Here is a 14,416-nt window from a genome sequence, read left to right as displayed (position 1 = left end):
TTATATAACTTCATTGCAGTGTTAATGTAAGCCTGTTTGTGACACTAAAATAAACTTTACTGAATGATTTGTTCTGATGGTGGTTCTAAGCAAAAAGGAGAGAGGAAAATGTCGCATTTATAAAATGACTATAAAGTCCCAAAACGCTTCACAATCAAATAAATATTTCTCTTTGAAATGTCGACAGTGTTGTAATGCAGAAAATGCAGCAGCCAAGTTCCCACAAACACCAATGTAATAATGACTAGCTAATCTGTTTTAATGATGTGGGTTGAGGATGACTATTGGCCCAGAGATCTGGGAGAAAACTGCCTGCTCTTTGAAATAGTTCACCAACGTATACCTTTAACATCCAACTGAAAGGACAGACAGACTCCATTCGATTCCGACCTCGGGTCACTGTCTGTGTGGAGTTTGCACGTTCTCCTCATGTCTGCATGGGTTTCCTCCAGGTGCTCCAGTTTCGTCCCACAGTCCAAAGATGTGCGGGTTGATTGGCCATGTTGAATTGACCCTTCGCACCAGGGGGATTAGCGAGGTAAATGTGTGCAACTATGGGGATAGGAGCTGTGTGGTCGGTATGGACTTAATGGGCTGAATGGCCTCCTTCTGTACTGTAGGGATTCCGCGATTCTAAATTGACCCTAGTGCCGGGGGTTTAGCAAGGTAAATGTGTGAGATTACAGGAATAGGGCCTGGATGAGATTGCAGTCGATGCAGATTTGATGGGCTGAATGGCCTCCTGCACTGTAGGGATTCTACTTTTAACATCTCATCCAGACTTCTCCGATGGCGAAACATCCCCTCAGCTCCGCACTGGGAGTGTCAGCCTGGATTCTGGTGTTCCAAGCCTCTGGGGGCTTAGATCCTTTGAGCTCCTGGTGAGAACAGCTACCCCCTGAGCAGAGGCAGGCAATGGCCACTCTCGAAATTCATGCGGCCTTCCTAGTTCATAGATTTAGCTTCAGCCAAATCCATTTTGAGTTGCTGAGGCTAGTGTTCTTGTGTTGGCTTCAGTAATTGTGAAACTTGCAGAATGTTGGGAATCTTGGTTAACGTTGTGGTGCGGTGTAAGTTGTTGTTTCTCGTAGACTTGAAGGTTCTTTATTGAAGAGCCAGTAGTTTGTGTGATAGATGTGGAGTGAGCCTGTCTAGACGTCTGTGTGTGTTACCTGTACAGCCCCACAGATTCCAGTCGCCTGGAAACGGTTTGATAGGTCGGAGGGGGAGTTTCATTCCGGGTTATTCAATCCATCCTGCGGTCAGCCGGACCAAAAAGTTATAACTCTATCTCATTGCCATCTCAGTTGACCTCTGTGACCCTTGGGCTAGCGAGGGAGGAAAAGCAGCCAGCATTCCTGTTACTGATTCCACTCTGAGACACCGTGGCCTCCAGATTCTGTGGTGAAAGCCCTTGGACTTGAGCCAAAGCTTTATGGTGGCCTTGGGAACTGCCTGTGGACTCGCTGCGTCTGTTTGTGCTCATTTTGTTTCACAAACCGAGTGTGAAAGCTCTCCCTTGTTGTAAGTGTGCTGAAAAATGGACGGCCAGGAAAACACCTTTATAAATTTGGTTAATCCGTTGGGAGAGGGAGCGAGTTGGCTGCTGGCACTGACTGTGGTGGATACGCTCTCAGCACATACTGGCTCATCGATGGCATGCTCCCCTTTTCAAACCCCATGTTTCACACCCCCAACACTTCACACATCAGGTACCCCCCGATCAGAATGGCTTATCTCATAGGCTAATTGTAGCCTCTGAACTGTTAATAAATGTAAAGGCAAATCCTTTAAAGGTGGCACAGTGGTTAGCACTGCTGCCTCACAGCGCCAGGGACACGGATTCGATTCCCAAATTGGGTCACTGTCTGTGTGGAGTCTGCACATTCTCACCATGTCTGCATGGGCTTCCTCCAGGTGCTCTGGTTTTCCCCCCACAGTCTGAAAGACATTCTGGTTAGATACGTTGACCACGCTAAATTCTCCCTCAGTGCACCCGAGCAGAAGCTGGAGTGTGGCAACTAGGGGATTTTTACGGCCACTTCATTGAGGTGTTAATGTAAGCCTACTTGTGATGCTAATAAATATACTGTAGGTTATCCAGTAAACATTTTCATTGAATTTATGTTCTGCTTATCATGCGTTGGTATTGGTATTAGAGAATACACCCCGAGTTGAGGTTAACTCTCTCCATTTTTGCCCGCTATCAGCCTTTGCCCAATCTCGGAAGAGAGTTCCATGTTGATTCACAAATCTTATTGACACTGGGGTCTTTCTGCTCCTCCCTTTTAACCATCCCTGCTGTCATGAATTCACTCCATGTTTGTCGAAAGGGAGGTCTTCACGAGGTTTAAATTATATTGTCTTTTGGTCTATGAATAGAATTATTTTCCACTCCCCTGCACATGTTATCCCATGGAAGGGAGGAGGCAAACCAAGCCCTCCATTTCAGAATGAACCTTTGGGCCAAGTTGCCGATTGGGTTGAATACACAGTAGCTGACAGGCACCTGATGGGCCGAATGGCCTATATTTATGCTCCAGTCAAGCTGCTTCTTACCACTCTGGTTTCCTCCCATCCCAAAGATGGGTAAATTGAGTGGATTGACCATGGTAAATTGCCCCTTAGTGTCCGAAGGTGTTTAGGTTGTGTGAATTGGCCATGCTAAATGTGCCAGGGTTACAGGGATGGAGGGCGGCTGGGTAAGATGCTCTTTTGGAAAGTCAGTGCAGGCTTAATGGGCCGAATGGCCTCCTTCTGCGCTGAATGGATCCTATGGTTCACTTCTCTTCCTCTACCCATTGCCAGAATAGATTCTCCTGAGCTAGTGTCACACTTTTATTTCATGCACCTTGGAAGGTTCTTGCGATTCCTTCAACCAAGATTTCCAACATCATCCCTGTTTATGCCGAATCTTATGCTGTTGATTCGCACTCCATAGAACCGGATTGAAACTGTCCGGTAGAGCTGTCAAAGAAATAACTATTGTCCACCAGGATTCAGTGTAAGATCTGAAATAAAATGACAATGGCCCCATGGAACCTTCTTGTCCTTGCGTGGAAAATGCCTCTAGCCAATTTTGGGTGTGATGAAATGATCACATGCAGGAGCGGTAACTGTGATAGCCATTCTACCTGAATGCTGGAGGCATTTTCCATTCAAGAGCGAGAAGGTTCCACGGGACCATTGTCATTTTACTTTCAGATCTTACCCTGATTCTACCTGACAGCCTCTTCTGGGATTGCCCCTGAACTGGATTTACCGATCCCTGTTTATCCAAGCAGAGCAGAGTCTTGAATTTGCATTATCAAGATTCCCTTCAACAAGCTGTCACCTAGAATCCCTGAATTTCAAGTCTTCTAAAAGCCTTTCCTTATCCTGTGTAATGGACAGACTTTTTCACATTTTTGCTGGCTGCTTTGTAAAATAAAAACTATCCTCTTGTCACCAGGAAATGTGATTAATCTTGCCATGACTGCAGCTTTTCAGGCTAAATTAATCACCGGATTTATTGACTTTCTCAAAGTTGAAGCTATTTCAAAGTCAGCAAAAGTCTTGTGGTTAATTCCAGTTATTAATATATGGATAAGAATGCAAAACACTGGTGATCGGATACCAAAATAATGCTGGAAACTTAACAACTCAGGTGGCATCTGGGGGGTGAGAAGAACCAGTTAGTTAGGCATACAGAGGAACATATATTCAAGAAAAGATCCAATAGCTCAGTCTGAAGGTAAATTTCATACTAAAGGTTCAATATTTCTAACAATGATAATAGGTACCATCACGAACTGAAAACAGTTATGCTCGTGCATTTGACCCATGCTGCAGCTGCCATCGTGTGCACACCTGATACCTTTTCTAGCTGGTGACCGCAAGAAATATTTGCCCAACTGCTTAGCTTAATAGAGATGTGCCCACTTCAGAGGAGCATAAGAGTAGAAAGCAGAAGTTGGCAAATTCAGTCCTTCAAGCCTGTTCTGCCATTCTATCAGACCTCCCTGGTCTTAAATCCGTGTCCACACCCCCGCTCCCCCATATCCCTCGTTTTTTATTAGAAATATATCTATCTCCCTCTTGAAACCATTTAACAATTCAGATTCACTCCACCACGCTATGGGGCAGCGAGTTCCACAAATTCACCACTGCAATCCTCATCTCGGTTTTAAATCTACCACCTCTTAACCTAATACCAGTGACCTCTTGTTCGAGATTTCCCCACAAGGGGACACATTTGGTCTGCATTTACTTTATCAATCCCTTTTTAAAATGTTATATACCTCGATCACATCTCCCCCCACCCCCCATCCTTCTAAACTCCAGCAAGTATAAGGCCAAGCTGTTTAATCTCTCCTCGTACGTCAACCCCTTCATCCCCAGCATCAATCTGGTGAACCTCCTCTGAACTTCCTCCAATGCCATCACATCCTTCCTCAAATAAAGAGACCACAACTGGACATAATACTTCAGATGTGGTCTCACCAACACTCTATACAATTGCAACAACACTTCTCTGCTTTTATACTCCGGTCAGATTTAAAAAGTCACCCAGAAGGGCAGCACAGTGGTGAGCGCTGCTGCATCGCAGCGCCAGGGACACAGGTTCAATTCCTGGCTTGGGTTTCCTCTGTGTGGAATTTGCACATTCTCCCCGTGTCTGCGGGGGTTTCCTCCGGGTGCTCTGGTTTCCTCCCACAGTCTGAAAGACGTGCTGTTTAGGTGCATTGGCCATGCTAAATTCTCCCTTAGTGTACCCGAACAGGCGCCAGAGTGTGGCGACTAGGAGATTTACGCTGTAACTTTATTGCAGTGTCAGTGTAAGACTACTTGTGACACTAATAAATAAACTTGGAGAAAAGGCTGCACCTATACAAGCATTAAATATTCATTACACACATCAATTATCTTGACACAACCTTTAATAAATCAGAACATGGAAATAAACAAAATAAATGGGTTTTTTTTTAATGCTATTTCTCCTACCTCTCCCCTGGCGCGTTACAACTTTGTGTAGGAAGTTGTAACACAGCCCTGATAGATAATTGTACCTTTAATCCTAGGGACATAGTTTTGACCCCGACATGAGGTTATGATTTTTGACAAAAAAAACACAATCAATTTTCCAAAGTGAATGTTGGGAATTTTATTAACTGAAATTTTGTTTTTTCAGAAGCATATGTTACAATGGGAACAATTGATAAATGATAAATACATGAGCTTGGAATTAATACTTCATCTACCTAAAAATGGGTAACATGCATTTTACTGTTAGTCTGTGTCAAGCCAACTTCCTTGTTTAAATGCAGCCAGCTGTTACTGTGCATGTGCAGCAAGTTCTCCCCCTCAAGTTGTAGTACGAGTAAATACAGCCTTGTAGTGGGTGAGGTGTGATAAGTAACCTGTGAAGCCTTTTGTTCACTCTTGCCTTTCCCCTAGCGCATTACAACTTTGCGCAGAAAATGCTGGAAAATCTCAGCAGGTCTGACAGCATCTGTGGAGAGAGAATAGAGCCAATGTTGAGTCTGGATAACCCTTGGCACAGTTGTCAAAGAGCAAAGTATAGCACGGGAACAGGCCCTTTGGCCCCCCCCCCCCCCTCCCCCTATGCCAATTATGATGCCCTAACTAAAGAAAAAACACAAGTCCTTACTCAGACTGTATCCTTCTATTCCCTCCCTATTCATGTACCTGTCCAGATGTCTCTTAAATGTTGCTAATGTGCCTGCTTCCACCATCTCCTCTGGCACTGCATGAAAAACCTTCCCCACACATCTCCCTTACTTTCCCCACCTCATCTTGAACCTGTGCCCCCTTGTAATTGACACTTCCACCCTGGAAAAAAGCCTCAGACTGTCCACCCTGTCTCTATAATTTGGTCTCTATAATTTTGAGACCAAAATTATAGAGGTCTCATAATTTTGTTGACCTCTATCAGCTCTCACCTCAGCCTCTGTCTTGCCAGTGGAAACAATCCTAATTTATTCAACCTCTCCTCATAGCCAACTTCCTTGAGACCAAGCAACATCCTGGTGAACCTTCTTTGCACTCCCTCCAAACTTTCCATGTCTTTCTGGTAGTGTGGTGACCAGAACAGCACATGATGTTCCAGATGCGGCCTAACCAAGTTTTTATATAGTCGCAACATGATTTCCCAATTTGTGTACTCAATTTCTTAACTCTCGTATTTGTATCCTTATTGTTCCAGGGATGGCGGGACTGATGTATGAGGAAAGATTGACTAGATTAGGATTGTTTTCACTGGATTTCAGATAAATGAGGGGGGGGGCGGGATCTCATAGAGACTTATAAAATTCTAAAAGGACTAGACATGGTAGACCGGGAGGATGTTTCTGAGGGTGGAGGAGTCCAGAAGCAGGGGTCACAGTCTGAGGATTCAGGGTAGATCATTTAGGATGGAGATGAGGAGACATTTCTTCACCCAAAGAGTGGTGAGCCTGTGGAACTCATTACCACAGGAAGTAGTTGATGCCAAAACATTGGATGTATTCAAGAGATGGCTGAATATAGCACTTGGGGTGAATGAGATCAAAGGTTATGGGAGAAAGCAGGACTAGACTCTTGAGTTGGACAATAAGCCATGATCGTGATGAATGGCGGAGCAGGCTCCAAGGGCCAAATGGCCTGCTCTTGCCTTCTCTGTCTCTTTGGTGCTAAAAGCTTGGCCGTAATGGTACATATTGTCCTTGAATAGCTTAGTCATCCAATTACCTGCCTTGGAACAAAGTGACTGTTTGCATATCAACCCTGTCTGTTCTCAATCCTTGAAATTGTGGATAATCCCTGGAGTATCATTAATTCCCTTAGCTACCAAAGTAAAGGACTTTTTTTTTTAACAGAAATAACACGGCCACTTGAAGCCAATGTTTGAATTGCAATTAAAATAAATATCAGAAACTCACTCATACTGTGGAGAGGATGAGTCTTTAGCCAATCATGTTTCTCTCCTTATTCTGAAGGATTGCCAATTAGTATCATTTGCTTCCTCCTCCCCCCCTCCCCCACTTCCTCTTTTCTGCAAACCCTTCAAATTACTCCTTTTCGAGTAGGTTATCCAATTCCCTTCACAAAGCTACTGAATCTGCTTTCACCACTCTTGCAGGCAGCGCGTTCAAGATCAGACCTCGTGCCACTGCTCGACTTTCTTCTCACCCATCCAAACCCACTCTTGCTTACATTTCTTTTTCCAATTATCCTACACTTGCTTCCTCTGGGACCTGACCCTCCTGTCAGTGGTAACAGTTTCAGCACAATTTCTGGGATGGATAGAATTGGAAAGCAGAGAAGTTGTGTTAAACCTGTGGCGCACATTGGCTAGACCACAGTGAACCGGTCTCCATTTTATAAGAAGGACTTTGGAGACATTGGTGAAGATGCAAAAAAGAAACCCCAAAATTCGAATGATACCAGAAATGAGAGGTTATCATAGAACATTATCGGGGAAGATTGAACAGGTTGGGGCTCTTATCGATAGAAAAGAGGACTAAAGGATGACCCAGTGAATAGAGTCTTCAAAATTATGAAAGGACGTAATATGGTTGATGCAACAATGCTATCTCTACTTCATAGATTCTCTACACTTGGCCTATCAAGCCCACACTGACAACAATTCCAAACTATCCAGAGTGATGAAGGGTTATCCAGACTCAAAGTTGGCTCTATTCTCTCTCCACAGATGCTGTCAGACCTGCTGAGATTTTCCAGCGTTTTCTGTTTTAGTTTCGTTTCATACTCATCTTTAAAGATAATGACAAAATGATCTTTTTAATACTTAGAGGAGAGGCAGAGGAGCCCGGGAGCAATGCAGGGAAAGGGTCTGACGGATGCAAAAACCAGTGCTACAGCTCCCCCGTTGGCAGGCTGTCCTTAAAGCACAAGATGTTTACTTTTTATCCAGTCGTGGGACATGGGTGCAGCTGGGTGGCCAGCATTTATCGGCCATCCCTAGTCACCCTTGACCTGAGTGGCTTGCAAGGCCATTTGGGGGGGGGGGGGGGGGGGGGCAGTTGAAAGTCAGCCACGTTGCTGTGGCCCTGGAGTCATGTGTAGGCCAGACCGGTTAAGGGAGGCAGATTTCCTTCCCTAAAGGACGTTAGTGAACCAGATAGGCTTTTCCGACAATGGTTTCATGGTCATCAGTAATTCCAGATTTGTATTGAGTTCGAATTCCACCATCTGCCGTAGCGAGATTCGAACCTCGGTCTCCAGAACGTTAGCTGAGTTCTGGGTTAATAGTCTAGCGATAATACCACTAGGCCATCGCCTCCCCACTTCAGTGGTTCCTATTTTAGGGTCGATTGAGAAGCTCACAAAAGGGAAAAACTTGCAAGATGTACGTACAGATGTAAATTATATCCTCTATTATAAGATAAAGGCATAAATATAGACACTTCCGTCTCCTTTGACAAGACCAAATTCTTTCTGTCATAGAATAAGTTTCCTGTTCCTATTTTAGGGTGGGCAGTTCCTAGGCTGGAGCTTACCCCATAACGTATTTGTCAATCTTTTATATATATTTTTAAAAAAAAAGGACTTCTTCATTCCAAAAATGTGATTAACATTCCAGTTATATTTAGAAATGAGATAATTGCACAGCAGCTGAATAAACTGCCAGACTTTGTGAGGCTATTTCTTTTATTATTCATTCACGGCATGTGGGCGTCACTGGCTCGGCCAGCGTTTATTGCCCACCCCTAATCGCCCTTGAGAACGAGGTGGTGAGACGCTGCTGTCCGTGTGCTTTACGTGCATCTACGGTGCTGTTGGAGAGGGAAGGCAGTTAGAAGTCAACAACGTCGCTGTGGGCCTGGGATCACGTGTAGGCCTCACTGGGGTTAGGCACCAAATTTCCTTCCTGTATGGACATTAGCCAATCAGATGGGCTTCTTAGTAGACAGACTATTAGACGTAGGAGCAGAATCAGGCCACTCGGCCCATTGAGTCTGCTCCACCATTCAATCGTGGCTGATTTTTTTTTTTCCCCTCATTCCCCCATTCTCCTGCCTTTTCCCTATCAATTACAAACCTATCTATCTCTGGCTTAAAGACACTCAATGATCTGGCCTCCACAGCCTTCTGTGGCAAAGACTTCCACAGATTCACCACTCTCTGGCTGAAGAAATTCCTCCTCATCTCTGTTTTAAAGACTCGTCCCTTTAGCCTGAGGTTGTGCCCTCTGGTTCTGGTTTTTCCTACTAGTGAAAACATCCTCTCCACGTCCACTCTATCCAGGCCTTGTAGTATCCTGTAAGTTTCAATAAGATTCCCCCTCATCCTTCTAAAGTCCAATGAGTAGAGACCCAGAGACCTCAGCTGTTCCTCATATGACAAACTCTTCATTCTTGTGAAGCTCCTCTGGGTCCTTTCCAAGGCCAATACATCCTTCCTTAGATGTGGGGTCCAAAACTGCTTACAGTCTGGAGCTTTTGTGAGCATCATTACTGACGCTCGCTTTTATTCCAAATTTATTTGTATGAATATTCCCCGTCCTGCTGTGTTGGGATTTGATCTTGTGTCTCTGGCTGTCGTTAGTCTGGGTGGGGAGAGTGGGGGGGGAGGTGGTGGTGGAATTATTCCTGTAGGGGGTGCAGATTATGCAAAGGTCCGTTGATCTTTGGCAGGATTTTCCGGTTTGGGGGCGAGAGTGGCTGGAAAATCCCGCACTAGGCCGCCAGTCTCCAAACGTAACCACAGTGCTACCATATCCACGGCACTGTTGGAATGCGCAAGGTGAGTGAAGTGACGTTTCACCCCATCCCCTCTGTTCTGTGGTCAGATTAAAATTGCTTCCATTATTGTTGTGGGGAGCGTTAGAGAAAATCCATGGCATCTTTGACCTTCCGTCCTCCTATTTGCACCCTCCTGTGCCTGGCACTGGGGCCTCTGCTGCACGCAAGTTCCCTGAAGGCCGTGACTCTTGACCAAGAGACAGTGATTGCTTTTATCCAGCATCAAGACTGCGCTGTGCAGCTGCGTGCTGTTTGATAGACCCTCCCTGGCACACACTCAAATGGGAGAGAGTGTTGTCTAGACAGACACTTAGTGTTTTGGGCTAACCAGACCAAACATGTGGCCGAAACACTTTGAATTTCAATGGCTTTTATTTTAGCTTTTTTTGCAGGTTTAATCAAGGAGCTGTTTGTTTTACTGGGAAGTCTTGAGTGTGGGTCAGAGCCAGGGAGAATGTTACTTATTTTCACTGGTGCCCAGGAGTCAGCCTACATACTTTCAGTGGAGCAGTTCTTTCATCGTCAATAGTATTCTTCTGTTAAATCTGCCCATTTCGATGCTTTAGTTAGCTGCTGTGTTGCGACACGTATGGTCTGTAAACTGTTCAATGGCTATGTAACTGAGACTCTCTGGGGTAATTGTAAATGGGAATTGTGGTCAATTATATTCTGAGCTAAACAAGCTCAAGTAACATTCCTATAGATCTCGGAACCATTGCTGAGTCAACTTGTTTGCAATTGATCATTGAATGTTTAGTGCAATAATTTACCGTTATAACCTGGAGGTAGGATAATTGTGTACTGGGCAGCACAGTGGCTTAGCACAGTAGATTATTTGACAAATTATTTCACTAAACACTTAAAGATTAATTGCAAATGTGTTGATTCAGAAATGGTTCTGAGATCTATAGGAATGTTACTTGATCTTGTTTAGCTCAGAATATAATTGACCAAAATTCCCATCACTCCCAACTGATGGAGGAGCGGCGCTCCGAAAGCTCGTGATTCCAAATAAACCTGTTCGACTTTAACCTGGTGTTGTGAGACTTCTTACTGTGTCCACCCCAATCCAATCTCTAGTTCAAACAAAGGCCATTTGGCCCATTGAGTCTGCACCAACTCTCTGACAGTATCTTAACCATGCCCACCCTATCCCCGTGACCTCATTCATTGACCCCATTAATCCCCTTAACCAATAAATAGGGGCAGTTTAGCATGGCCAAAGCACCTAACCTGCACATCTTTGGGAGGAAACTGGAGCACCCAGAGGAAACCCATGCAGACATGGGAGGAATGTGCAAATTTGCTGACACTGTAGTTAAGAATGCCCATCAATGTCTCTACTTTCTCAGAAGACTAACAAAATTTGGTATGTCCACGATGACTCTAACCAGCTTTTACAGATGCACCGTAGAAAGTATTCTTTCTGGTTGTATCACAGCTTGGCATAGTTCCTGCTCTGTCCAAGACCACAAGAAACTACAAAGGGTCATGAACAAAGTGCAGTCTATCACTCAAACCAGCCTCCTACCCATTGACACTGTCTATACTTCCTGCTGCCTTGGCAAAGCAGCCAGCATAATTGAAGACCTCCGTGCACATTCTCTTCCACCTTGTTCCGTCGGGAAAAAGATACAAAAGTCTGAGGGCACGTAACAACCGACTCAAGAAAAGCTTCTTCCCTGCTGCCATTAGACTTTTGCATCAAGTTGACCTTTCTCTACACCGTAGCTATGCCTGCGACACTACATTCTGCACTCTCTCTCTCCTTTCCTTCTCTACGAACGGTATGCTTTGTCTGTACGGTGCACAAGAAACAATAAATTTCACTGTATACTAAGACGTGACAATAATAAATCAAATCCACACAGGCAGTCACCCAAGGCCGGAATCAAACCTGGGTCCCTGGTGCTGTGACGCAACGTTGCTAACTACCCGTGCCACTGTTTCTCAATGTTCAAGTTGTTGAGGAAAACCTGCATATCAAAGGCATCATGTTTTTGAAATGCCTACAACTGCTTTCAAGAGCAAGGGAAACAGAAATTTTTTTTGGGGGGATTTTTCGAAGCTTCTTTGAGGTTCCGTACTGAAGGCTGTTTTACAATAAGACAATGACCCTGAGATATGCAAGCCTAAGTACTACAGCAGTCTGGCAAGGAGATAAGAGAAAGAATGTTGATACTTGCCCAAAGTTCCTTTCACTTTTATATTTTTTCTAAAAAAAAAGTTTTTATAGTCAAAAATGTGTAGCCAAGTAAGATTTCTCACACACAGTTGTTTGTTGTGGTAAGTCAGATATTTTGACTGTGGGTTTTATTTTTCCATTGGATGGCATGAAGCGGTGAAACCTTTTTAACTTGTGATGTCCTGAATTTTGCAAAGTGGAGTTTTGGGGGCAGAAGGCCGCACACTCTCCCTGACATAGGTGCTTAATCTTACACTGCCCTCTTTGTGACAGAGAGCTTTGAAGGGGATTCTGTGTTCATGTGATTTGACTTTATCCTGCTTTAACTGTGCCAGGTTGCAAGCTAGGGCTTCGGACGCTTTGATTGTTTTCTGTGGACAACCTGAATGTTTCTCATCAATGAATACGCGTGTATGAACCTTTTCTTTTCTGTATCAAATGTTTACTTTTCTCTCTCCTGTTGTAGGGCTGACATTGAAGAAATTGGACGCTGCCGGATGGAAAAGACTTGAGCTGTTTTTTTTTTCTGAATCGTCCATGATTGCTGAACTCCTACTGTCCTTGGGGAGTTTTGACCAACTCGTGTTGCCGTAGAAGGCGTTTTCGTGCCAACTGATTTTGAGTGCCTGTCACATTTTGACCCTGATTTGAAACACCCAACTCTAGGCTCGGTCATGCCACAGGTAGGGACTTCTCTGCTTATCCTTCTAACCCCTGCCTCCTCTTCCCGTTCTCCCTGCAGAGTAAGATATGTGTGTGTGTGTGTGTGTGTGTGTGTGTGTGTAAAATTCTACGCCCTCGCAAGCGTGCATCCAATTACAGAAGGGCCCATAAAATTCAGTGGGAGCAGACATCCCTGACCCTCGCCTCTGCAATCTTTACGACATAAACTTAACCCCCGCGCACAAGAAAAACATTTTAACGTCATCACTTGGTCATTATCAGTTGGTATGTTGGAAGTGAACCGGGTGCACACAGCCGTGTTACCTCTTTTAGTGCTCCTTTGCCATTTGACAATATTCTTTTGGTTCCACTAGGCTGGTGAGGGGAGGCTGTCAGAGGCTGAAGTTTGATGTGTTGGGATTTAATTACCACACAAATCAGAGTTGCCAAGATTTGTGGCAAAATAGTCTCCTCCCTCCCCCCCCGCTCCTTTGCTTGCATACCCTTTTGCTTCTTGTAGCTTTTTCCAACAAGTTGTGGTTGTCTGGACATTGTGGTTTCTGATCCACAGCAACCTTTTGACGGCTCTCTGGCCAACAATTCATGAATTACTCCTTTTAATCCTTAATGCTTCTGCCTGTAGTATAGCTCTCAAATTGCCACCTACCCATTGGTCTGGGGAGGATGAGCTAGTGGCTAAAGAACTCCACAGGAATTTTGGGATTCTCAACCTTCTGGAGACCCCAGGAATTAGAATTACAGAGCTGCAAAGGCAGCTATTTGATCGATTATTGCCTCTTTGCAAGAGTAAACCAATTTCCCCTTTTCTTCAGCACTGACAAAGGGTCATCTAGACTCGAAACATTGGCTCTATTCTCTCTACAGACCTGCTGAGATTTTCCTGTTTTTGTTTCCAGCATCCACAGTAATTTGCCTTTTATCTTGTCCTATTCCTCCTCTCTTTTCCCCATAGTCCTCAAAATCTTCTCCTTTCAAATATTTATCCAACTAAGGATTAATTTCTTGGGCATCGTTATGGGGAAAAAATTGTTCTTGTTTATTTTAATTGGCGGCTGATATTACAACTAAGAGGAGTAGGAAGGTGGTTTGGGAATATATGACGAAACCTCCAGAGGGGACAAAGTTATTTCCCTCACACGTTCCGTCCCCCATTCCCACTGGGGTCAAATCTCGCGCTGGAACGTGAGCACAAAACTTGGACTGACGTTGCAATAAAAGGTACTGAGGGAGTGCTGCACTGTCGGCAGTGCCACTCGCCATTTGGTTAAGATATTAAACCAAGGCCTTGCCTCACCCCCTTCATGTAAAAGATCCTGTCTTGGAAGTGAGAACCATAGAACCCTTCAGTGCAGAAACAGGCCCTTTGACCCATTGGGTCTGCGCCAACCACAATCCCACCCAGCCTAATCCCCATATCCCTACATATTTACCCGCTAATCCTTCTAATCTACACATCCCAGGACACTAAGGGGCAATTTTTTCAGCATGGTCAATCAACCGAACCCGCACATTTTTGGACTGGAGCTGGAGAGCTCTCCCCTGGTGCCGGGGACCGATGTCTATCCCTTATTGGACACCATTAAAACAGAACATCTGGTCATTAGTGGATTACTGCTTGTGGGATCTTGCCATTCCTATGTTACAACAATGACTCACACTGCTAAAGTATTTAATTGGCTTTACAGTGCTGTGGGACATCCTGAGGTTGAAAGAGGTGCTATATAAATGAATCCTTTTTAATATTGAAATGTGGTTGTGGTGGAGTTTGCTCAGAGTTTGTTCGGTCGAAAGAGGGTTTAGA

The 14,416-nt window shown here is 44.5% G+C and overlaps 1 protein-coding gene across 2 annotated transcripts in view; it reads left to right on the top strand.

Moving 5' to 3' along the window:
- The window catches only part of LOC145354241 (CREB3 regulatory factor-like), a 112,255-nt gene that overhangs the window by 60,972 nt on the left and 36,867 nt on the right, over positions 1–14,416 (top strand). For both annotated transcript variants that reach the window (XM_080205320.1, XM_080205321.1), the window contains exon 3: positions 12,398–12,614. In XM_080205320.1, coding sequence (XP_080061446.1) covers positions 12,606–12,614 — 9 coding nt within the window. In that variant the 5' untranslated portion in view covers positions 12,398–12,605. The remainder of the gene's footprint in view (positions 1–12,397; positions 12,615–14,416) is intronic.

Source organism: Carcharhinus amblyrhynchos, chromosome 17 (assembly GCF_965287045.1).
Source record: "Carcharhinus amblyrhynchos chromosome 17, sCarAmb.v2.hapA, whole genome shotgun sequence".
Lineage (NCBI taxonomy): Eukaryota > Metazoa > Chordata > Chondrichthyes > Carcharhiniformes > Carcharhinidae > Carcharhinus > Carcharhinus amblyrhynchos.
Note: the sequence above shows the minus strand (reverse complement) of the source record. Positions and strands in the feature narration are given on the sequence as shown.